The 24,996-nt window shown below is 49.5% G+C and overlaps 1 protein-coding gene across 4 annotated transcripts in view; it reads right to left on the reverse strand.

The window, feature by feature from the left end:
- KANSL3 (KAT8 regulatory NSL complex subunit 3) overlaps positions 1 to 24,996 on the reverse strand; it is a 314,370-nt gene that overhangs the window by 13,364 nt on the left and 276,010 nt on the right. For all 4 annotated transcript variants that reach the window (XR_012753077.1, XM_075346203.1, XM_075346204.1 and 1 more), the window contains 2 exons: positions 23,340 to 23,565; positions 23,137 to 23,258 (listed from right to left, as the gene is read on the reverse strand). Coding sequence is in view for 3 of the 4 variants with exons in the window: in XM_075346203.1 (XP_075202318.1) it covers positions 23,137 to 23,258; positions 23,340 to 23,565 (348 nt within the window). In the remaining variant the exon portion in view is untranslated. The remainder of the gene's footprint in view (positions 1 to 23,136; positions 23,259 to 23,339; positions 23,566 to 24,996) is intronic.

Consider the following 24,996-nt stretch of genomic DNA (forward strand, 5'->3'; position numbering starts at 1 on the left):
CAATTGGCACATGCAGATAGGCATCTCTGATGTCGATGGACGCCAGGAAATCCCCTTGGGTCATTGAGGCAATGACTGATCGCAGAAACTCCATGCGAAAGTGCCGCACCTGAACATGCTTGTTGAGAAGCTTGAGATCCAGGATGGGCCGGAAGGTACCATCCTTTTTGGGAACTAGGAAGAGATTTGAGTAGAAACCTCTGAACCGTTCCCGGGCGGGAACTGGTACAATTACTCCGTTGGCCTGCAAGGCTGCCACGGCCTGTGAGAAGGCGGCGGCCTTTGAGCAAGGGGGAGTTGAGAGAAAAAATCTGTTTGGCGGACTGGACGAGAATTCTATCCTGTAGCCGTGGGAGATGATATCTCTCACCCACTGATCGGAGACGTGTTGAAACCAAGCGTCGCCAAAGTGGGAGAGCCTGCCACCGACTAAGGTTGTTGCCGGAGCGGGCAGAGAGTCACGAGGAGGCTGCCTTAGTGGCAGCACCTCCTGCGGTCTTCTGTGGACGCGCTTTTGGGCGCCAGTTGGATTTCTGGTCCTTAGCTGAGTTAGCGGACGAGGCGGAGGGCTTAGAGGACGACCAGTTGGAGGAACGAAAGGAGCGAAACCTCGACTGATTCCTACCCTGGGCAGGTTTCCTGGTTTTGGTTTGTTGCATGGAAGTACTCTTCCCGCCAGTAGCTTCTTAAATAATTTCATCCAGCTGTTCTCCGAACAGCCGGGAACCAGCAAAAGGGAGCCCAGCAAGGTATTTCTTAGAAGAAGCATCTGCCTTCCACTCTCGAAGCCACAAGATCCTGCGGATAACGAGGGAATTAGCCGAAGCCACCGCAGTGCGGTGAGAAGCCTCCAGCATGGCAGACATGGTATAAGATGAAAAAGCTGAAGCTTGAGAAGTTAAGGCAACCATCTCGGGCATAGATTCCCTGGTGAGGGAATGCATCTCCTCTAGAGAAGCAGAGATGGCTTTGAGAGCCCACACTGCTGCAAAAGTTGGGGAAAACGCGGCCCCCGCCGCTTCATACACGGATTTGGCCAGAAGGTCAATCTGACGGTCAGTGGAATCCTTAAGGGAGGTGCCATCAGCCACCGACACAACGGTCCGGGCTGAGAGCCTAGACACCGGAGGGTCTACCTTTGGGGAATGAGCCCACTCCTTGACCACCTCAGGTGGAAAGGGAAAACGGTCATCAGAACCACGCTTTGGGAAGCGTTTGTCAGGACAGCCCCTTGGTTTGGTCACAGCGGCCTGAAAACTGGAGTGGTTAAAGAACACACTCTTTACTCTCTTAGGCGAGGTAAACTGGTGCTTTTCTGCCAGAGAGGGTTGCTCCTCTGATACTGGCGGATTGAGATCCAGTACAGAATTAATGGAAGCAATCAAGTCACTAAGATCTGAGTCACCCTCGGAAAGATCAATGGGGTACATGGAGATAGCCTCCGAGCCCCCTGTAAAGGCATCCTCCTCATCCTGCGAGTCAGCTCTTGAATCAGAGCCGCGGGATGAGGAGGGAGAGGAAACCCTGCATCTCCTCTTAGGAGGACGGCGTCTGGGCCCTGATGTTGAACCCTCTGTGAGCTCCGGTGGACGGAGGTCAGATGATAGAGATCCTAAGGGACCCTTAGCAGTAGAGGCACCCTGTGAAGGGGGCTGATGCATATTCAACAAAGTCCTGGACAGATGTCCCATGGACTCAGCAAAAGACTGGGAGATAGACCTAGAAAAGGATTCTACCCAAGCCGGGGGTTCAGCCACAGGTGCAGGAGCAGCCTGAGAGACCACTGGGGGTGAGACTCCAGGCTGTGGCACCGCCAAGTTAGAGCAGACATCACAATGTGGATAGGTGCTCGGTTCAGGCAGCAGGAGCTTACATGCAGCGCATACAGTATAAAGCTTTGGAGCCTTGCTCCTCGTGTGAGACATGCTGCTGGAGTGGGGACAGCTTCTACAAAGAGAATGAACCCCAGAGAGTATATACAGAGGTCCACAACCAGAGACCGGTTGTGGCTTACCAGACCGCTGGCAGCGGTGTTGTGTGCCCTCCAGATCCCGAAGCCCGGACCCCCAATGCACAGCACTTCAGCAGGGATGCAGAGTGCAGGCCAGCGCAGAGTGAACCCTGTCTGAGAAAATGGCCGCCGGAGCGAAGAGAGGGGGCGGGACTTGGGGCGTTCCTGTAGGAGAGCGGGATCTGGAGGGCCATAGAGACCTACAGGGGAGGAGACACGCACAGCAGTGGGGAGTGTCCCTCCCCTGTGAAGGACGGCCGCCGGGAGGAGCCGAGCCTGTCCCTCTGCATGAGTGACATGCAAGGGCAGTGAACAGAAACTAGGCCTCCGGCAAAGCCGGGGCCTAAATTTGAGCGGCGAGGCCGACGCGCAGGCACCATCGGCGCGGTTCTCGGGCGACAGCTATAGAACCCGCCGGAAATGCCAAGATAAATACAGTAAGCACACTCTCCCCATACAATAAAGCACAGGGACCCCCAACATATAAACGTCTCAGGTACTTAGCTGCTGAGATGCAGGGCCAGGTCCCTGGGGATGAGTGCTCCGGTCCAGCAGGGTCCTAAAGGGCTGCGGATGGAGACCGGTCTCCTGCCAGGCATGGAGACCGCGCTGGCTCCCACTTCAAGCCAGAGCCCAGGAGGGATGGTGAAGGAGCACGGCATGTAAGGCTCCAGCCTTTGAATCAACCTTACAACACCACCGATACAGTGGGGTGAGAAGGGACATGCCGTGGGTCCAGACGTGGACCCGCACTTCTTCAATCTCATTCCAAAAAGGAAAAAATCATATGAGAATGCATGTGTGGATGTATGCCTCCTGAACACAAAGTGATAAACTGGCTGGGACTGGCTCACCAGGGGGTGTATAAGCTCAGAGGGAGGAGCTACACTTTTAAGTGTAGTACTTTGTGTGTCCTCCGGAGGCAGAAGCTAAACACCCAAGGTCTGGGTCTCCCAAAGGAACGATAAAGAAATAGCCAGATATTCCTCTGAGAAGGACCTAGCCAAGGAGTGGCTCTTTTTAGGAGACCACCATAACCACCATATTAAGTGGCCTTTAGTCAATATCCAACTCTTTGACAAGTTGAAAGAGATGACAAGGGAAATACCAAGGCCAGGTATCCATCCACAGACAGCTGTTTCGGGGTATTGCCTCTCATCAGTGTGGAGTAGGATTCTGGCTAGGTGGGAGTAATGCCTAGTAGATCAGCAAGACAAAACAATCACTTGATCTCAGGAAGACCAGCCAGAGAAAACACTGCTGGCAGCCAGCAAAGGCGCTCAACACAGTGAAATCCTAGGTGCATTGCCCCCTGGGAAGTATGCAAATCAAAAAAGGTCCGTGGAGCCTCTGTTAGGAATCTCGACACAGAACATAGCCAGATATCCCTCCGGGAAGGACCTAGCCAAGGAGTGGCTCTTTTTAGGAGACCAACATAACCACCATATTAAGTGGCCCTTTTATCCAACTCTTTGACAAGTTGAAAGAGATGACAAGGGAAGTACCAAGGCCAGGTATTTCCGGGGGGATATCTGGCTATTTTCTGTGTCGAGACTCCTAACAAAGGCTCCACGGACCTTTTTTCATTTGCATTATATGGTAAAACTGTTGTGTCCGTATGATGTCTCAGGTTCGTACGAGCTCGAAAACATGTAAAGGTTTACTTTTATCTAAGGGGTTAAAAAAATGTAGCACACTTTTTGTGCTATGTTCCGCAACCCGTAGCGCTCTCATTTTTAGTTATCTATAGCTCAGTGAAAGCTTATTTTTCAGTTTTTGATGGTACCATTTCTGTGCAGATGCTATGTTTTGATCGCCTGTTATTGCATTCTGCGCAAAATTTTCGAAGACCAAAAAATGTAATTTTGGCATTTGGAAATTTTTTGTCGCTATGCCGTTTACCAATCAGATTGATTTATATATTTTCATAGATCGGGCATGTCTGAACTTGGCGATACCAAATATGTGCATATTTTTTTAACCCTTTAGTTGTCAATGGGGCGAATGGGGAGTAGTAGTAGTAGCAGCAGCATTAGCAGTAGTAGTAGGAGTAGAAGTTCTATTTTACTAGTCTCCCTAAACGACTATAAGGATCAGCAGTCTGATTGCTGAGTCACTTCTGATCAGAGTAGCATTGCTCTGATCAGGAGAAATGCTGCGTATCTGTTCCAGCTGACGCTATGTTGGCTCTTACAGGAACTATGGTGTTGATGTGAAAGAACGGTGATTTATATTTCAAGACACTACCAAGCACAAACGTTTCCCAGGAGAGGCAAAGTGTTTCCTGCGGTGTCTATACTGAGGAAATGCTGCCAGTACCTGGAAGTGCTGCATTAAATGGCCAGTGGGCAGGACTAAGCAGCAGAAGCGTCCAATGAGAGTCAGGGGGTGGATGCATGAAGTCAGGTGGGCTCGCTCTGTCAGAGACACCCTACCACCACTGGTATGCTTTATGAATAAATTGTGAACCATCTTTTCAGGCTCTCTTAGGCTGCTTTCACACATCCGGCTTGAGCTCTGCGGCTCAATCCGGCTGTGCAAGCTATGCAACAGATGCGGTGAAAACACCCCATCCTTTGCATAAGTTTTTCCTTTGCGGCCAGTCCGGTTTTTGCCGCTTGCGGCATGCTACAGAGCATGCGCAGTGGCAAAAACCGCATGCGGCGGCCGGATGCGGTTATTGCCGCATCGCGCCGCATCCAGCCGCCATAGGCATGCATTGAAAAATGCGCCGCATCGGCCGAATGCGGCGCGATGCGTTTTTTTTTGCCGCACGAAAAAACGGGCCAGGCAACGTTCCATCCGGCCGCCGCATCGGCTAAATATGCCGCATGCGGCAAAAACCGGATGGAACGCAAGGCCATGCGGCACAATGTGGCACTAATTAAAGTCTATGCAGGAAAATCGCAACCGGCAGCAAAAAAAAAAACGGTTGCGATTTTCCTGCAAAGTGCCGGAGTGTGCCGCATTGCAGAAACCGGAGGTGTGAAAGCAGCCTTAGTCCCATGCTTTCACAGTAACAGTTCTTGTGTCCTTCACTCCCGATTTCTCCTCATCACTACTGCCTATATAATAGCAAGCAGCATAGTCACCATTTGAGTTTGGTCACAGCTAATATACAATGTGTTAATTCCTATGCATCTTTTTTTACACCCCACATGGATATGTGGCTCCATTTAATTTCTGTAAGAGGTATCTTATTCCATCCAGGGACTGGTACATTATTCTTTATTATGTAAATGTTTTTTCTAATTATTTTTCTGCACAAAAAAATAAATAATAATCTTTTTGCAGCACTTATCTTTTATGTGTTCCAACATCCAATGCTATTATCCTTTACATGTCTATTTCTTATACAAAACTGACAGTGTATATCTGTATGCTATATCTGATTACAGCACACTAAGGAAGGTCCGTTATGGACCAAAGTGTGTGTGCTTGGTAGTGTCTTGGAATAAAAATTACCATTCTTTCACATCAACTCCCGAGTGCCAAGTTTTCTGTTATATTGGTTATGGGATTGGATCCTACTTGTGCACCATCAACAGAAGTGGCGTTTTGCCAGAATCTAACAAGAACTACGTCATGATAGCGACAGGAGTCATCACATGACCCTGTGCTACCATGTCAACCATCAGCTCCCTGTGATCAAGTCACAGGGCATCCGATGGCGGCAGGGAAAGGCACGTTCCTTGGTGCGGCGCTTTAAATCGTGCTGTCACATTTTGACAGCGAAATTTAAGGAGTTAAAAGGCGTGATTGGATCCACCTATGCCCAATAGCCGCACATGTCAGCTGATCAAATCAGCAGACATGTGCAGGGATCGCCACCGGCTCACTGCAGCAGCCGGAGGTGATCACCCCTTCATGATTTAGGACATACTGTTACGTCCTCGGACATGAAGGGGGTAATTTTTCCTCCAAAAGATGTGTTAGGAATTCTTTTCAGGGACTGTCTTATTTTTCCATGAACAACAATCTACATTTATTCTTAAAATCAACATTTATTCAAATATAGCCATGACCAAAGTCAAATAAAATCCTTTGCTCTTCTGTCAGCAAATCATTTCTTCCAGTTAAGGAAATAAGTGTTGCCGACCTGATCCACACTTGCACTTCTTAGCATTTCCCCTGAAATCATTCAGATAGCCAACATCTTCTCTTTGCAGTTACATTTTTGATTTGAGTGTCCTTAATGATTCCTTTCTTGTACTCGGTGGAATAGCTCTTTCTTTTCGCACTCATGTTGACTGGGAGTTAAAATTCTAGTTCGGTATATTTCTTGCTCATTTGTTTACATACGGTAATGGACCATAGTAAGTTGTGGATGGACTCTTTACCAAGAAAAACAGACACCTCCAAAAGAATAGCACTGAAAAGACCCCATGAGTCCCAAAACAATAAGAGTCAGCAAGTACCGGTCTCTCTCACACAGATCGGATAGTCCTACTAGCATCACTTCTGCCACAGACGTATAAATTGCTGTACGGTCTCTTGGCGTTCCAGCTGCCCTCTTCCTTGTTCCACTGCAGCCATCTGTAACGGTTGGCGCCAACTGGTGAATGGAAGAGCCACAACGCTCAAATTTATTCGGCTTGGGAGGGGAGTGACACTAGCGGGACTATCTGATATGTGTGTGATTCTGACACTTGCTAAACCTTATTAATTTGATCTTGTGGTGGTGTCTACTGTCCGGTCTTTCTGCATTCTATTGCCAATTGATTTTTTTACATGTAAAGCTACCTGGACACTATTTAAATTGACTTTATGAACTGTAACAAGAGCTTGTTTTTAGAGTAGGACTTATACTTTGAGCATCCTCAAAAATCCTAAAAAAAACATGCTAGGGCTTATTTTTGGGGTAGGTCTTATTTTCAGGGAAAATCATATGCCTTTTTGTACAGTGGAAAACTGTAGTATGTAGTGATGTGATGGATGCCAGGTAAACAGAGTACTATAAATGTGTGTGGGGTATACGGCAAGAGGTTTTTCCAGAGTAGTCTCTAAAGCAACGTGCACACTGAGTTTTTGGTCAGTTTTACCCTCAGTATTTGTAGCAAAAACCAGGAGTGGAACAATCAGAGGAAAAGTGTAATAGAAACACGGTCACCACTTCTGGATTTATCACCTACTTCTGGTTTTGGCTTAAAAAACTGAGGTAAAAAACTCACTAAATACTCAGTGTGCATGAGGAGTACATTTTGGCTTTTTACGAGAAATCAAAAGGGTTTAACCAGTTTAAAGCTATGGGCGCACACTGTGGAATTGTTTCTCCAGCGAAAAACGACCTACTTGTGGAAAAACGCACCAAAAACGCATACGGTTTTACCGTGTTTTGGTACTTTTTTTGGTGCGGATTTACCGCGTCTTTGCCTGCGGTATTTTCTCTGTGTTTTTTTTAAGGGAAAAACATTTATGATTATGTACTTAATTGTAGAACACTGGGTAAAACAGACACAGAAAAAGACTTGGGTGTATGGGTGGATGGTAAACTTCACTTTAGTGGACAGTATCAGGCAGCTGCTGCCAGGGCTAATAAAATAATGGGATGTATTAAAAGCGGTATAAGTGTTCATGAAAAAAATATAGTTCTACCTCTGTACAAGTCACTAGTGCGACCGCACGTAGAATACTGTGTACAATTCTGGTCACCGATATATAAGAAGGACATAGCTGAACTGGAGAGGGTGCAAAGAAGAGCGACCAAGATTATTAGAGGAATGGGGGGGCTGCAATACGAAGACAGGTTATTAAACTTGGGGTTATTTAGTCTGGAAAAACGAAGGCTTAGGGGAGATCTAATCACAATGTATAAATATATGAGGGGACAGTACAGAGACCTTTCCAAAGATCTATTTACACCTAGGCCTGCGACTGGAACACGGGGGCATCCGCTACGTCTTGAGGAAGAAGGGAATTTTGTTTACTTACCGTAAATTCCTTTTCTTCTAGCTCTAATTGGGAGACCCAGACAATTGGGTGTATAGGCTATGCCTCCGGAGGCAGCACAAAGTATTACACTCAAAAGTGTTAAGCCCCTCCCCTTCTGCCTATACACCCCCCGTGCTCCCACGGGCTCCTCAGTTTTGGTGCAAAAGCAAGAAGGAGGAAAAAGAATTATAAACTGGTTTAAAGTAACTTCAATCCGAAGGAATATCGGAGAACTGAAACCATTCAACATGAACGACATGTGTACACAAAAAAACAGGGGCGGGTGCTGGGTCTCCCAATTAGAGCTAGAAGAAAAGGAATTTACGGTAAGTAAACAAAATTCCCTTCTTCTTTGTCGCTCTATTGGGAGACCCAGACAATTGGGATGTCCAAAAGCAATCCCTGGGTGGGTAAAATAATACCTCGTAAGAGAGCCGTAAAACGGCCTCTTCCTACAGGTGCGCAATCGCCGCCTGAAGGACTCGTCTACCTAGGCTGGCATCCGCCGAAGCATAGGTATGCAACTGATAGTGTTTCGTGAAAGTGTGCAGGCTCGACCAGGTAGTCGCCTGACACACCTGCTGAGCCGTATCCTGGTGTCTCAAAGCCCAGGACGCACCCACGGCTCTGGTAGAATGGGCCTTCAGCCCTGAGGGAACCGGAAGCCCAGCCGAACGGTAGACTTCGAGAATTGGCTCCTTGAGCCACCGAGCCAAGGTTGATTTGGAAGCCTGTGACCCTTTACGCTGGCCAGCGACAAGGACAAAGAGTGCATCCGAGCGGCGCAGGGGCGCCGTACGAGAAATGTAGAGTCTGAGTGCTCTCACCAGATCTAACAAGTGCAAATCCTTTTCACATTGGTGAACTGGATGAGGACAAAAAGAAGGTAAGGAGATATCCTGATTGCGATGAAAGGGGGATACCACCTTAGAGAGAAAGTCCGGAACCGGACGCAGAACCACCTTGTCCTGGTGAACAACCAGGAAAGGGGCTCTGCATGACAGCGCTGCTAGCTCGGACACTCTCCGAAGTGAAGTGACTGCTACTAGAAAAAACCCTTTCTGCGAAAGGCGTGAGAGAGAGAAATATCTCTCATTGTCTCGAATGGTGATTTCTAAGAACCAGCAGCACCCTGTTCAGAATCCAGGGTTCTAACGTCCGCTTGTAAGGAGGAACGATGTGACAAACCCCTTGCAGGAACGTGCGTACCTGTGGAAGTCTGGCTAGGCGCTTCTGGAAAAAACACAGAGAGCGCTGAGACTTGTCCCTTAAGGGAGTTGAGCGACAAACCCTTTTCCAGTCCAGATTGAAGGAAGGACAGAAAAAATGGGCAAGGCAAAGTGCCAGGGAGAAGAACCCTGAGCAGAGCACCACGACAGGAAAATTTTCCACGTCCTGTGGTAGATCTTGGCGGACGTTGGTTTCCTAGCCTGTCTCATAGTGGCAATGACGTCTTGAGATAATCCTGAAGACGCTAGGATCCAGGACTCAATGGCCACACAGTCAGGTTGAGGGCCACAGAATTGAGATGGAAAAAACGGCCCTTGAGATAGCAAGTCTGGTCGGTCTGGTAGTGCCCACGGTTGGCCGACCGTGAGATGCCACAGATCCGGGTACCACGACCTCCTCGGCCAGTCTGGAGCGACGAGGATGACGCGGCGGCAGTCGGCCCTGATCTTGCGTAACCCACTGGGCAACAGTGCCAGCGGAGGAACACATAAGGGAGCTGAAACTGCGACCAATCCTGAACTAAGGCGTCTGCCGCCAGAGCTCTGGGATCTTGAGACCGTGCCATGAACGTCGGTACCTTGTTATTGTGCCGGGACGCCATGAAGTCGACGTCCGGCACCCCCCAGCGGCAACAGATCTCCTGAAACACGCCCGGGTGAAGGGACCATTCCCCTGTGTCCATGCCCTGGCGACTGAGATAATCCGCTTCCCAGTTTTCCACGCCTGGAATGTGAACTGCAGAGATGGTGGAGGCCGTGGCTTCCACCCACATCAAAATCCGCCGGACTTCCTGGGAGGCTTGCCGACTGCTTGTGCCGCCTTGGTGGTTGATGTATGCCACCACTGTGGAATTGTCCGACTGAATTCTGATCTGCTTGCCTTCCAGCCACTGCTGGAACGCTTTCAGGGCAAGATACACTGCCCGTATATCCAGAACATTGATCTGAAGCGAGGACTCTTGCTGGGTCCACGTACCCTAAGCCCTGTGGTGGAGAAAAACCGCTCCCCACCCTGACAGACTCGCGTCCGTCGTGACTACTTCCCAGGATGGGGGTAGGAAAGATTTCCCCTTCGCTAATGAAGTGGGAATAAGCCACCACCGAAGGGAAGCTTTGGTCGTCTGAGAGAGGGAGACGGTCCTGACGAGGGACGTCGGCTTCCTGTCCCATTTGCATAGGATGTCCCATTGAAGGGGATGCAGGTGAAATTGCGCGAAAGGGACTGCCCCCATTGCTGTCACCATCTTCCCCAGGAAGTGCGTGAGGCGCCTCACGGGGTGTGACTGGCCTTGAAGGAGAGATTATACCCCTTTCCGTAGTGACTGCTGTTTGATCAGCGGAAGCTTCACTATCGCTGAGAGTATGAAACTTCGTGCCAAGATATGTCAGCTATTGTGCCGGTGTCAGATTTGACTTTTGAAAAATTGATGATCCACCCGAAACCCTGGAGAGTCTCCAGGGTAGCGTCAAGGCTGCGTTGGCATGCCTCTAGAGAGGGTGCCTTGATCAGCAGATCGTCCAAATACTGGATCACCGAGTGACCCAGGGAGTGTAGGAACGCTACTACAGTAGCCATAACCTTGGTAAAAACCCGTGGGGCTGTTGCCAGGCCGAACGGCAGTGCCACGAATTGCAGGTATTCGTGTCCTATGGCGAAGCGCAAGAAGCGCTGGTGCTCTGGAGCAATCGGTACATGGGGATAAGCATTTTTGATATCGATTGATGCAAGGAAATCTCCTTGGGACATTGAGGCGATGACGGAGCGGAGGGATTCCATCCGGAACCGCCTGGTTTTTACCCGTCTGTTGAGCAGTTTCAGGTCCAGGACCGGGCGGAAAGACCCGTCCTTCTTTGAGACCACCAACAAGTTGGAGTAAAAACCGTGGGTCTGTTGCTGAAGAGGAACAGGGATCACCACTCCTTCAGCCGTCAGAGTGCGCCGCGCCTGCAGAGGAGCCTCGGCTCGCTCGGGAGGCAGGGATGACCTGAAGAATCGAGTCGGGGGACGAGAGGTAAACTCTATCTCGTAACCGTGAGACAGAATAACTCTCACCCAGCGGTCTTTTATTTGTGGCAGCCCGGTGTCGCAAAAGCGGGAGAGCCTGCCACCGACCGAGGATGCTACTAGCGGAGGCCGAAAGTCATGAGGAAGCCGCTTTGTTAGCGGCGCCCCCGGTGGTCTGTTTAGGACGTGACTTAGACCGCCATGCATCAGAGCTCCTTTGTCTTTTCTGAGACCTTGTGGACGAGGAGAATTGGGACCTGCCCGCGCCCCGAGAGGAGCGAAACCTCGACTGCCCTCTCCTCTGTTGGGATATGTTTGGTTGGGACTGGGGTAAGGATGTATCCTTTCCCTTGGATTGTTTGATGACTTCATCCAGACGCTCGCCAAACAACCTGTCGCCACAAATTGGCAAACTGGTTAAGCGCTTTTTTGGAAGCAGAATCTGCCTTCCATTCCCGTAGCCATAAGGCCCTGTGGAGTACCACCGAATTGGCGGCCGCAACCGCCGTACAGCTCGCAGAGTCCAGGACAGCACTAATAGCGTTGCCGAGGTTTGGGAGGTAATGGATGCCACTTGTGGCGCGGCCGTGCATGTGGCTGCTTCAATTTGCGCTTGACCTCTGAGATAGCTTGTAGCGCCCATACGGCTGCGAATGCTGGGACAAAAGAAGCTCCGATAGCTTCATAGATGGATTTCAACCAGAGCTCCATCTGCCCGTCAGTGGCATCTTTGAGCGAGGCTCCATCCTCCACTGCAAGTAATGATCTAGCCGCCAGTCTGTGAGATTGGAGGGTCCACTCTGAAACACTGAGTCCAACCTTTAACCACGTCAGGTGGAAAGAAGGGAATTTTGTTTACTTACCGTAAATTCCTTTTCTTCTAGCTCCAATTGGGAGACCCAGACAATTGGGTGTATAGCTACTGCCTCCGGAGGCCACACAAAGCATTACACTTAAAAGTGTAAGGCCCCTCCCCTTCTGCCTATACACCCCCCGTGGGATCACGGGTTCCTCAGTTTTAGTGCCAAAGCAAGAAGGAGGAAAGCCAATAACCGGTTTAAGAACAAATTCAATCCGAAGGAACATCGGAGAACCGAAACCAGTCAACATGAACAACATGTGTACCCGAACCAACAAAAATCCCTAAGCAAACAGGGCGGGTGCTGGGTCTCCCAATTGGAGCTAGAAGAAAAGGAATTTACGGTAAGTAAACAAAATTCCCTTCTTCTTTGTCGCTCCTAATTGGGAGACCCAGACAATTGGGACGTCCAAAAGCAGTCCCTGGGTGGGTATAATAACCCCTCGTGATAGGACCGTAAAAACAGCCCTACCCTACAGGTGGGCCGTCGCCGCCTGAAGGACTTGTCTACCTAGGCTGGCGTCCGCCGAAGCGTAGGTATGCACTTGATAGTGTTTGGTAAAAGTGTGCAGACTCGACCAGGTAGTCGCCTGGCACACCTGCTGAGCCGTAGCCTGGTGTCGTAATGCCTAGGACGCACCCACGGCTCTGGTAGAATGGGCCTTCAGCCCTGAGGGAACCGGAAGCCGAGCAGAACGGTAGGCTTCAAGAATTGGTTCCTTGATCCACCGAGCTAGGGTGGATTTGGAAGCTTGCGACCCTTTGCGCTGACCAGCGACAAGGACAAAGAGTGCATCCGAGCGGTGCAGGGGCGCCGTGCGGGAAATGTAGATCCTGAGCGCTCTCACGAGATCCAACAATGCAAATCCTTTTCACATTGATGAACTGGATGAGGGCACAAGGAAGGCAAGGAGATATCCTGATTAAGATGAAACGGGGATACCACCTTAGGGAGAAACTCCGGAATAGGTCGCAAGACCACCTTGTCCTGGTGAATCACCAGGAAGGGAGATTTGCATGACAGCGCTGCTAGCTCGGACACTCTCCGGAGAGACGTGACCGCTACTAGAAAGGCCACTTTCTGTGAAAGGCGAGAAAGGGAAACATCCCTCATAGGCTCGAAAGGCGGCTTCTGAAGAACAATTAGAACCCTGTTCCGATCCCAGGGCTCTAACGGCCGCTTGTAAGGAGGGACGATATGACAGACCCCTTGCAGGAACGTGCGTCCCTGAGGAAGTCGTGCTAGGCGCTTCTGAAAAAATACAGATAGCGCTGAGACTTGCCCCTTGAGGGAGCTGAGCGACAAACCTTTTTCCAACCCGGATTGCAGGAAGGAAAGAAAAGTAGGCAAACTAAATGGCCAGGGAGAGACTCCCTGAGCAGAGCACCAAGACAAGAATATTTTCCACGTCCTGTGGTATATCTTGGTGGAGGTAGGTTTTCTGGCCTGTCTCATGGTGGCAATGACCTCTTGAGACAATCCTGAACCCGCTAGGATCCAGGACTCAATGGCCACACAGTCAGGTTCAGGGCCGCAGAATTCTGATGGAAAAATGGCCCTTGAGACAGCAAGTCTGGTCGGTCTGGTAGTGCCCACGGTTGGCCTACCGCGAGGTGCCACAGATCCGGGTACCACGACCTCCTTGGCCAGTCTGGTGCGACGAGGATGGCGCGGCGGCAGTCGGACCTGATCTTGCGCAGCACTCTGGGCAACAGAGCCAGAGGTGGAAACACATAAGGAAGCCGGAACTGCGACCAATCTTGAACTAAGGCGTCTGCCGCCAGAGCTCGGTGATCGTGAGACCATGCCATGAAAACTGGGACCTTGTTGTTGTGCCGAGACGCCATTAGGTGGACGTCCGGCATCCCCCAGCGGCGACAGATCTCTTGAAACACGTCCGGGTGAAGAGACCATTCCCCTGCGTCCATACCCTGGCGACTGAGGAAGTCTGCTTCCCAGTTATCCACGCCTGGGATGTGAACTGCGGATATGGTGGAAGCCGTGTCTTCCACCACGTCAGAATCCGCCGGACTTCCTGGAAGGCTTGCCGACTGCGAATTCCTCCTTGGTGGTTGATGTATGCCACCGCTGTGGAGTTGTTCGACTGAATACGGATCTGCTTGCCTTCCAGCCACTGCTGGAAGGCTTGTAGAGCAAGATACAGTGCTCTGATCTCCAGAACGTTGATCTGAAGAGTGGACTCTTGCTGAGTCCACATACCTTGAGCCCTGTGGTGGAGAAAGACTGCTCCCCACCCTGACAGATTCGCATCTGTCGTCACTACCGCCCAGGAGGGGGGTAGGAAGGATTTCCCTTTCGACAATGAGGTGGGAAGCAGCCACCATCGAAGAGAATCCTTGGCCGCCTGAGAGAGAGAGACGTTGCTGTCGAGGGACCTCGACCTCCCGTCCCATTGGCGGAGAATGTCCCATTGTAGTGGACGCAGATGAAACTGCGCGAAAGGGAGTGCCCCTATTGCTGCCACCATCTTCCCTAGGAAGTGCATGAGGCGTCTCAAGGGGTGTGACTGACCGTAAAGGAGAGATTGCACCCCTGTCTGCAATGAACGCTATTTGACAAGCGGAAGCTTCACTACCGCTGAGAGAGTATGAAACTCCATGCCAAGATAAGTTATCGACTGGGTCGGGGTTAGATTCGACTTGGAAAAGTTGATGATCCCCCCGAAACCCTGGAGGGTCTCCAGCGCCACGTTCAGGCTGTGTTGGCATGCCTCTTGAGAAGGCGCCTCGACCAGCAGATCGTCTAAGTAAGGGATCACGGAGTGTCCCTGAGAGTGTAGGACTGCAACTACAGCTGCCATGACTTTGGTGAAGACCCGTGGGGCTGTCGCCAGACCAAAAGGCAGGGCTACGAACTGAAGGTGTTCGTCTCCTATAACGAAGCGTAGAAAACGCTGATGCTCTGGAGCAATCGGTACGTGGAGATAAGCATCCTTGCTGTCTATCGATGCTAGGAAATCTCCTTGAGACATTGCGGCGATGACGGATCGGAGGGATTCCATCCGGAACCGTCTGGTTCCCACGTGGTTGTTGAGAAGCATTAGGTCCCGAACGGGACGGAAAGACCCGTCCTTTTTTGGTACCACAAACAAATTGGAGTAAAAACCGTGACCTTGCTCTTGAAGAGGAACAGGGATCACCACTCCTTCCGCCTTTAGAGTGCACACCGCCTGCAGGAGAGCATCGGCTCGGTCGGGAGGCGGAGACGTTCTGAAGAATCGAGGTGGAGGACGAGAACTGAACTCTATCCTGTACCCGTGAGACAGAATGTCTCGCACCCAACGGTCTTGGACCTGTGGCAGCCAAATGTCGCCAAAGCGGGAGAGCCTGCCACCGACCGAGGATGCGGAGGGAGGAGACCGGAAGTCATGAGGAAGCCGCCTTGGTAGCGGGTCTTCCGGCTGTCTTTTTTGGGCGTGACTGAGCCCGCCAAGAATCTTGATCCTTTTGAGTCCTTTTGGACGAGGATAATTGGGACCTGCCCGAACCTCGAAAGGACCGAAACCCCGACTGTCCCATCCTCTGTTGGGGTTTGTCTTGTCTGGGCTGAGGTAAGGATGAATCCTTACCCTTGGACTGTTTTATGATTTCATCCAAGCGCTCACCAAACAGCCGGTCACCAGAAAATGGCAAACTGGTTAAACATTTTTTGGAAGCAGAATCTGCTTTCCATTCCCTTAACCACAAGGCTCTGCGTAAAACCACGGAGTTAGCAGATGCCACTGCCGTACGGCTCGTAGAGTCCAGGACAGCATTAATCGCGTAAGACGCAAATGCAGACATTTGAGAGGTTAAGGATGCCACCTGCGGAACAGATGTACGTGTGACCGTGTCAATCTGTGCAAGACCAGCTGAAATAGCTTGGAGTGCCCATACGGCTGCGAATGCAGGAGCAAACGACGCGCCGATAGCCTCATAGATGGATTTCAACCAGAGCTCCATCTGTCTGTCAGTGGCATCTTTAAGTGCAGCCCCATCCTCCACTGCAACTATGGATCTAGCCGCAAGCCTGGAGATAGGGGGATCCACCTTGGGACACTGGGTCCAGCTCTTAACCACATCAGGAGGAAAGGGATAACGTGTATCCTTAAGCCGTTTGGAGAAACGCTTATCTGGATAAGCATGGTGTTTCTGGACTGACTCTCTAAAGACAGAACGGTCCAGAAAAATACTTAATTTCCGCTTGGGAAATCTGAAATGGAATTTCTCCTGTGAAGCTGACTCCTCCACTTGAGGAGCTGGGGGAGAAATATCCAACATTTTATTGATGGACGCTATAAGATTGTTCACTATGGCGTCACCATCAGGAGTATCTCGGGATCAGAATCCTGATCAGCTAATTCCGGCTCATCACACAGAGAATCCTCCTGCTGAGAGCCTGACCAGTGATATGATGTAGGGGGTCGCTCATAGCGAGCTCTCTTAGGCTGTCTGGGACTGTCGTCCGTGTCAGAGCCATCACCCTGGAATGCATGGGACACCTCCGGAGCCCGGAGCTGTTCCAAATGAGGGGGACCAGGGGACAGTGATTCAACCGTGCCCATGGTCTGCGTTACTGGTCTAGACTGCAAAGTTTCTAGGATTTTAGTCATAGTCACGGATAATCTATCAGCAAAGCTGCAAACTCTGTCCCCGTCACCTGGACAGTATTCACAGGTGGTTCTCCCTGGGTCACCTCTAGCAGAGGCCCCGGCCGAACAAGTGCCACAGGGGCTGAGCACTGCACACAATGGGGGTCAGTGGAACCTGCCGGTAGAGTAGCCCCACATGCGGTACAGGCAGCATAGAAAGCCTGTGCCTTGGCACCCTTGGTTTTGCGGACGACATGCTGTTGTCTCAGAGCAATCCAAGAGGGTATATAGTGAAGAATTACCAGCGCCAGTACAGTGCAATGTATAGCATAAAAATACAAATGAACACTGCAGCACAAGTGGGGTAGGCATCAGAGGTGTCGCTTACCGCCCGCTGAAAGCGGGTGTGTGGTCGCTAGAATCCCGTGCCTGGGTCTCCCATAACTTGTCTCCCCTTCTCCAGCTCAAACAGCACGTCAGGAATGGCTGCCGGCGTTCAGTGAAGAGGGGCGGACCGTGGGCGTGCCTCAGACGAAGAGCGGGAAACCAGCGTCTCACTGTGTTCAGTGTGAGGGCTGGAGTATGTAAAGTAAACTCCAGCCCTCGGCGCTGACGTTCTGCACAGCGTCCCGCCCCCACTCTGACTGGCAGGCCTGGGGGCGGGAACGAAACGAACTAGGCCGGAAAAAGCCGGGGACTGTAGTAGTAAGCGCGGCCGTCAAATATGCACGGCGAGCGCGGAAGTCCCCGGCGAACCACAAGTCCCAGCCGCGCCGCAGTTAAAACTGACAGCAGCGGCCGGCGCGACCGTTTCCAAACCATTAACTCCTTCAGCTAGCTGAAGATAGTGTGGCACACGCGCGCAGCGCTATTGTCCCCGGCGCACTAACACACCCAGCAATGCTGGTGTGTGTGTGCGCGATTTGCACGGGGACACAGAGTACCTTAATGTAGCAGGGCCATGTCCCTGACGATACTCAGCTCCATGTCCAGCAGATCCCAGGGGCTGTGGATGGAGCACGGTCTCAGTGCCTGGAGACCGGTAAAATCCCACTTCACCCAGAGCCCTAAGAGGGATGGGGAAGGATGCAGCATGTGGGCTCCAGCCTCCGTACCCGCAATGGGTACCTCAACCTTAACAAACACCGCCGACAAAGAGTGGGGTGAGAAGGGAGCATGCTGGGGGCCCTAGTATGGGCCCTCTTTTCTTCCATCCGACATAGTCAGCAGCTGCTGCTGACTAAACAGTGGAGCTATGCGTGGATGTCAGCCTCCTTCGCACAAAGCTTGAAAACTGAGGAACCCGTGATCCCACGGGGGGTGTATAGGCAGAAGGGGAGGGGCCTTACACTTTTAAGTGTAATGCTTTGTGTGGCCTCCGGAGGCAGTAGCTATACATCCAATTGTCTGGGTCTCCCAATTAGGAGCGACAAAGAAAGGACAACGTGTATCCTTAAGGCGCTAAGAAAAAACGCTTATCTGGACAAGCATGGTGATTCTGGACTGCCTCTCTGGAATCAGAATGGTCTAGAAACATACTCGGTGTACGCTTGGGGAACCTGAAGCGGAATTACTCCTGCTGACAATCTGACTCCTCCGCCGGAGGAGCTGAGGGAGAAACATCCAGCATTTGATTGATGGACGCAATAAGATCGTTCACTATGGCGTCCCCGTCTGGAGTATTACGATTGAGAGCGCCCTCAGGATCAGAATCCTGATCAGCTGTCTCCTGCATCATCAACCGGAGATTCCTTCCGCTGAGACCCTGAACAACATGATGTCGAGGGAAATTCTAAGCGAGCCCGCTTAGTCGGCCTGGGGCTGGGGTCTAAGTCAGAACCCTCAGCCTGGAATGTATCCCGGGAGGACATTGTTGGTCCAATTGAGGGGGGCCAGGGAACAATGATTCAACAGAGTCCCTTTGCTGAGATACCGGCCTGGACTGCACGGCTTCTGGTATCTCAGCCATAGTCTCAGAGAGTTTTGCAAACTCCATCCCCGTCACTAAGGACCGTGTCAACAGGTGTCTCCCCCTGGGCCCCTCTTAGCAGATGCTCTGGCTGAAGAAGAGTCACAGGGGCCACACATTGCACACAATGAGGGTCAATGGGACCTGCCGGCAGCTGGGTCGTACAAGCGGCGCAGGCAGCATAATAATCCTGTTTTTTGGCACCCGTCTTTGTGGGCGCCATGCTATTGTTTTCCTTGATTAACACAAAAGGGTAAATAGCCATAATGAACTGTGCTCATACAGTGTAAAGTATATAGTAATAACACAGAATGTATCAATACACTACAGCACCATGGGGTTAACACCACAGGTGCTGCTTACCAGCCGCCTAAAGCGGTTGTGAGGCCACCAGAGACCGTGTCTGGGTTTCCCAGGGTTTGTCCCCCTCTGCAGCGTCGGAGGAGCTGACAGGAATGGCTGCGGCGTCCTGACGAGAGGAGGAAGCCGTGGGCGTCTCACACAGTGCACAGTGAGGGGAGTGGAGTATGCAAAGCATGCTCCAGCCCTCATGCTGCTCGTTTGTCCCTCTCTTCCGTGCAGCGTCCCGCCCTTCCCCTGCCTGTCAGGGCTGAGGGCGGGAAAAAGGAAGCTAGGCCGCAAGAAAGCCGGGGACTCGAGTATAAGCGTCGCCGCCGTAAAAGCGCGGCCGACGCCGAAGTCCCCGGCGAACTACAAGTCCCAGCCGCGCCGCAGTTTCACATGGCAGCGGCGGTTAGCGCGGTAGCCCCTACATATAAACACACTCAGCGACGCTGAGTGTGTAATGGCACATATAGACCCGGTCAGCGCCGCGGTCCCCGGTGCACTAGCACACCCAGCAAAGCTGAGGTGTTGCCGTGCGCGGTCCCTACAGGGATACAGAGTACCTTCAAGATGCAGGGCCATGTCCCTGAACGGAACCCGGCTCCTATCCAGCAGTCTCCTGTGGATGAAGCACGGTCTCAGTGCCTGGAGACCGATAGGATCCCACTTCACCCAGAGCCCTGAGGGGGATGGGGAAGGAAAGCAGCATGTGGGCTCCAGCCTCCGTACCCGCAATGGATACCTCAACCTTAACAACACCGCCGACAAGAGTGGGGTGAGAAGGGAGCATGCTGGGGGCCCTATATGGGCCCACTTTTCTTCCATCCGACCTGGTCAGCAGCTGCTGCTGACCAATCTGTGGAGCTGTGCTGTGCATGTCTGCCTCCTTCGCACAAAGCATAAAAACTGAGGAGCCCGTGGGAGCACGGGGGGTGTATAGGCAGAAGGGGAGGGGCTTAACACTTTTGAGTGTAATACTTTGTGCTGCCTCCGGAGGCATAGCCTATACACCCAATTGTCTGGGTCTCCCAATAGAGCGACAAAGAAAGAAGGTTTAATCATAATCACAGACGAGGATTCTTTACTGTACGAGCAGTGAGACTATGGAATTCTCTACCGCATGATGTTGTAATGAGTGATTCACTACTAACATTTAAGCAGAGCCTGGATGCCTTTCTTGAAAAATTTAATATAACCAGTTATGTATATTAGATTTTATGACAGGGTATTGATCCAGGGAACTAGTCTGATTGCCGGATGTGGAGTCAGGAAGGAAATTTTTTCCCCATTGGAACTTGTTTGCCACATTGGGGTTTTTTGCCTTCCTCTGGATCAACATGTTAGGCTACGGGTTGAACTAGATGGACTTAGAGTCTCCCTTCAACCTTAAAACTATGATACTATGATCTGAAAACTGCAGACAATACATGCATAAAGTAGGCTGACTTCCAAGGCAGTGGTCACCTATATGGGAGTGATTGAAAGGAAGGGATTTAGGTTGGCTCCGGTTCGCGCCCATGTACAGCTAACCTTCCCTGCTGATGGCGAGTGCTCAACCTCTGAGCCCATGCCATACTTTTATGCCATGCTATGGGAACGACTGCCTACCAAAATAATAAATGTACTGAGCAAGAAGGAATTAAATAATACATCCGAGCCCTGGAAAGGCAGTGTGCTGAGCATCCAATAAAGTTTGGGGTCGCACATATGTACAGAACAAATGGAAATATGTGGGTATTTAAAAAGGCTTTTGTATACAAATTGTATGCCTTTATTGTTTGTTCAAAAATTTGCAACTTTTTTATTTCAAGGTGTTCTTGCCATTTCTGGGGAAAGTAGGTGTCGTTAGCTATGCAAATTAGACTTAACAAAATTCACAATTGCCATGTCATTGGGAGGTGGCATCAAAAGACTTCACAATAAGCTCCCTATATGTTTTTCACCTGAACAAGCAACAAAACCAAAAACATACTAAGTGGCAGTAAAGTGTTTTTTTTTTTTTTTTTTTGCCTAAGCACTCATACCTCATGAGCTTTCTCACAGTTTTTACGTTACACCCAGAAACAAATGTATTTTATTGGGATTATATTTGATCTATCAACACAAAGTGGCAAGTATTTGTAAAGTGTAAAAGGAAATGACACATGGTTTCCTAAATATTTTAAAAATATGAAGCTGAAAATTGTGACACGTATATATACTCCGCTCCCTGTCGTCTGCTACCTCTAAATAAAATTACGAGTGACCAATTGCATCCAGAAGTCACTTAAGCAAATTGAGCCCAGTTGTGTGTCATTTCTTCTGCAAGAACTACAGCTGTTCTGAGAAGGCCTCAGAGGTTTGTGTGAGAACATTAGGGATCAAAAAGCATCATGAAAACCATGGAATACACCAGACAGGTCAGGGGTAAAGTTGAGGAGAAGAGTAAAAAAGGGTTAGGTTATTAAAAAAAAAGCCCAAGTTTTGAACATCTCACAGAGCACTGTTCAATCCATCCAAAAAAATAGTAGGTTTGCAGTTGTGCCAAATGACCTCCAAGACATGTCCGTCCACCTAAACTGACATCTTAAGCAAGGAGAGCACCAATTACAGAAGCAGCCAAGAGGCACATGGTCACTTTGGAGGAACTGCAGACATCCACAGCTCAGGTTGGAGAATCTGTCCACATGACAATCATTAGGCTGCACTCAAACAAGCATAGATTTTCTTCGTATTGATCAGATTTTGATCTGAGTCCTATTTACATAATCAGAGTTTCATCGGAGTGTCAGCTTAGTGTGATCAGATTCTCTCTAAGGATAGAATCAAAGTACAGGTGAGGTAAGGATGGGAAAAATATTCTCCATTATTCTTCATTCTGAGAGTCCACGGAAATTGGACTGCACACAGATGCAGTTTGTGGAGAGAAGACCTCAGCACCAAGAAGACTAAATGGAGATTGAGCTGCTGCAATGTGAGAATTTTTATTCCAAACCGGCACCAAAGGACAATCCAAACAATCCTACGTTTCGTTGGCGCTGTCTCACACATAGTGGTCCCCTGGCAGTATAAGCTGCTGTCCCTCACCTGGCGCCTCCATCACCTATACTTTTGGCACCATGCACACGGATATCATTGAAAAAGACCTTGCTATGGTTGAAACGTTGGATTGTACTGCAGTGCTAGTCTGGAATAAAAATTTTCACATTGTAGCAGCTCAATCTCTTTTTAGCCTTATTGGTGCTGAGGTCTTCTCTCCACAAATGGGGACTTGCTCTTTTACAAATGTGGCCTTTTCGGAAGCGTGGCAAGAAGAAAGACATTTTTGAAAGCAAGCCTAAAAATGTTTGCAGTTTGCAAAAAGCCTTGCAGGGCACATAGTAAGCAAGTGGAAGAAGGTTCTCTGGTCAGATGAAACCAAAGTAGAACTTTTTGGGCTAAATGCAAAATGCTATGTGTGGTGTAAAACTAACACTGCACATCACCCTGAAAACACCATCCCCACGGTCACACGTTGGTGGCAGCACCTTGCTGTGGGGAGGCTTTTCTTCAGCAGGGACATGGGAAGCTGGCCAGAGTTGATGTGAAGATGGATGGAGCTACCTACAGGGCAATCCCGGTGAAAATCCTGCAAAACACTTGAGACTGGGTCGTAGATTCACCTTCCAACAGGACAACAACCCTAATCATACTGCCAGAGCTACAATGGAAGGTTTAACTAAAAGTATATTCATGTGTGTAAATGGCCCAGTCACAGTCCGGACATAAATCCCATTGAGAATCTGTGTCAACACTTGAAAATTGCTGTTCAAGGATGTTTCCATCCAATCTCACCGAGTTAGAACTATTTTGCAGAGAAGAATGGGCAACATTTTCGGACTCTAGATGTGCAAAGCTGGTAGAGACATAACCCACAAGACTTGTGGTAGGGATTGCAGGGAAAGGTGACCCTACAAAGTACTGACTTAGGGGGGCTGAATAGAAATATACACCACAATTTTCAGTTTTGTTTTAAAATATGTAAAAAATTGTGTACCAATTCCTTTACAGTTCACAAAACCTTACTAGCTAGTGTTGGTATAGCACATAAAATCCCAATAAAATACATTTTAGTTTGTGAGTGTGATGTAAAAAAATGTGGAAGTTCACAGGATATGAATACTTTATCACTGTACACCCTTAATAAAGATCCTAGTATATAGTAATTTTTTCTCACCTGCTGGGAAACGTCATCTTGTTTAGTTTGGGACCCTGTCCCAATACTGGCCTGGCTGAGGGTGCCAACACGACTTGGCTGACCACGGAGGGTGACTGTGATGGTGGTTGGTGCTTTTAAACCTGAAACAAAATGAAAGACACAAATATTGGATCCAATTTCAGAATCTCAGTTATAAAAGTCATAAATGCCTGTGCGGTTACCTGCAGATGGGCTGGATAACTGTGCAAGGCCAGGGATACTACTAGCCAGCTTTGCTAGGCCACCATTTGTAAGCAATTGATGGATTGCAGTTGGTTTGCCACCAGCTGATGCCATAAGGGAGGAAGAAGCAGTGACTACTGGTATAGTGCGCAGGATTGTGCCTGTTCCTGTGGTGATTGTAGCCAAGCCCTGGAGCGGGGCAGGAGCTTTAACAGTCATTGCCGTCTGTCAGAAACAAACTTGTATTACTATCATTGTTTATAGCCAAAAAGTTAGAGAGCAAAACAATAAAAAACAAAAAAATGAAGACCATTCAATTCTGTACTATATAATCTGTGCAAATTTAGCATGCAGTCACACTCAGTGAAAAGAGAACAGGTATCTTTTTTTTTGTAGTCTGAACAGGTGACTTAAACGTACATCTGAATATTTGCTTAAAAGCTCCTGGTCCATCAAAACTAATATAATAGCAAAGCTCAAGTACAGTCATGGCCAAAAGTTTTGAAAATGCTACAAATATTAATTTTTACAAAGTCTACTGGTTACGTTTTTCTAATGCAATTTGCATATACGCCAGAATGTCATAAAGAGTGATCAGCTTAACAGCAATTACTTGCAAAGTCAATATTGGCTAAGAAAATGAACTTTAACCCCCAAAACACATTTCAACATCATTGCATTCCTGCCTTAAAAGGAGTAGCTAACATTGTTTAGTGATTGTTCCATTAACACAGGTGTGGGTGTTGATGAGGACAGGGCTGGCGATCAGTCAGTTATGATTAAGTAAGAATGACACCACTGGACACTTTAAAAAGGAGGCTGGTGCTTGGTATCATTGTTTCTCTTCAGTTAACCATGGTTATCTCTAAAGAAACACGTGCAGCCATCATTGCTCTGCACAAAAATGGCCTAACAGGGAAGAGTATCGCAGCTACAAAGATTGCACCTCAGTCAACAATCTATCGCATCATCAAGAACTTCAAGGAGAGCGCTTCCATTGTTGCCAAAAAGGCTCCAGGGCGCCCAAGAAGGACCAGCAAACGCCAGGACCGTATCTTAAAACTGTTTCAGCTGCGGGATCGGACTACCAGCAGTGCCGAGCTAGCTCAGCAATGGCAGCAGGCTGGTGTGAGTGCTTCTGCACGCATTGTGAGGCGGAGACTGCTTGAGCAAGGCCTGGTTTCAAGGAGGGCAGCAAAGAAGCCACTTCTCTCCAGAACAAACATCAGGGACCGACTGATATTCTGCAAAAGGTACAGGGAGTGGACTGCTGAGGACTGGGGTAAAGTCATTTTCTCAGATGAATCCCCTTTTCGATTGTTTGGGACATCTGGAAAACAGCTTATTAGGAGAAGAAGAGGTGAGCGCTACCACCAGTCTTGTCTCATGCCAACTGTTAAGCATCCTGAAACGATTCATGTGTGGGGTTGCTTCTCAGCCAAGGGAATCGGCTCACTCACAGTCTTGCCTAAAAACACAGCCATGAATAAAGAATGGTACCAGAATGTCCTCCAAGAGCAACTTCTCCTAACTGTCCAAGAGCAGTTTGGCGCCCAACAATGCCTTTTCCAGCATGATGGAGCACCTTGCCATAAAGCAAAGGTGATCACTAAATGGCTCATGGAACAAAACATAGAGATTTTGGGTCCATGGCCT

This window comes from Anomaloglossus baeobatrachus, chromosome 4 (assembly GCF_048569485.1).
Source record: "Anomaloglossus baeobatrachus isolate aAnoBae1 chromosome 4, aAnoBae1.hap1, whole genome shotgun sequence".
Taxonomy (NCBI): Eukaryota; Metazoa; Chordata; class Amphibia; order Anura; family Aromobatidae; genus Anomaloglossus; species Anomaloglossus baeobatrachus.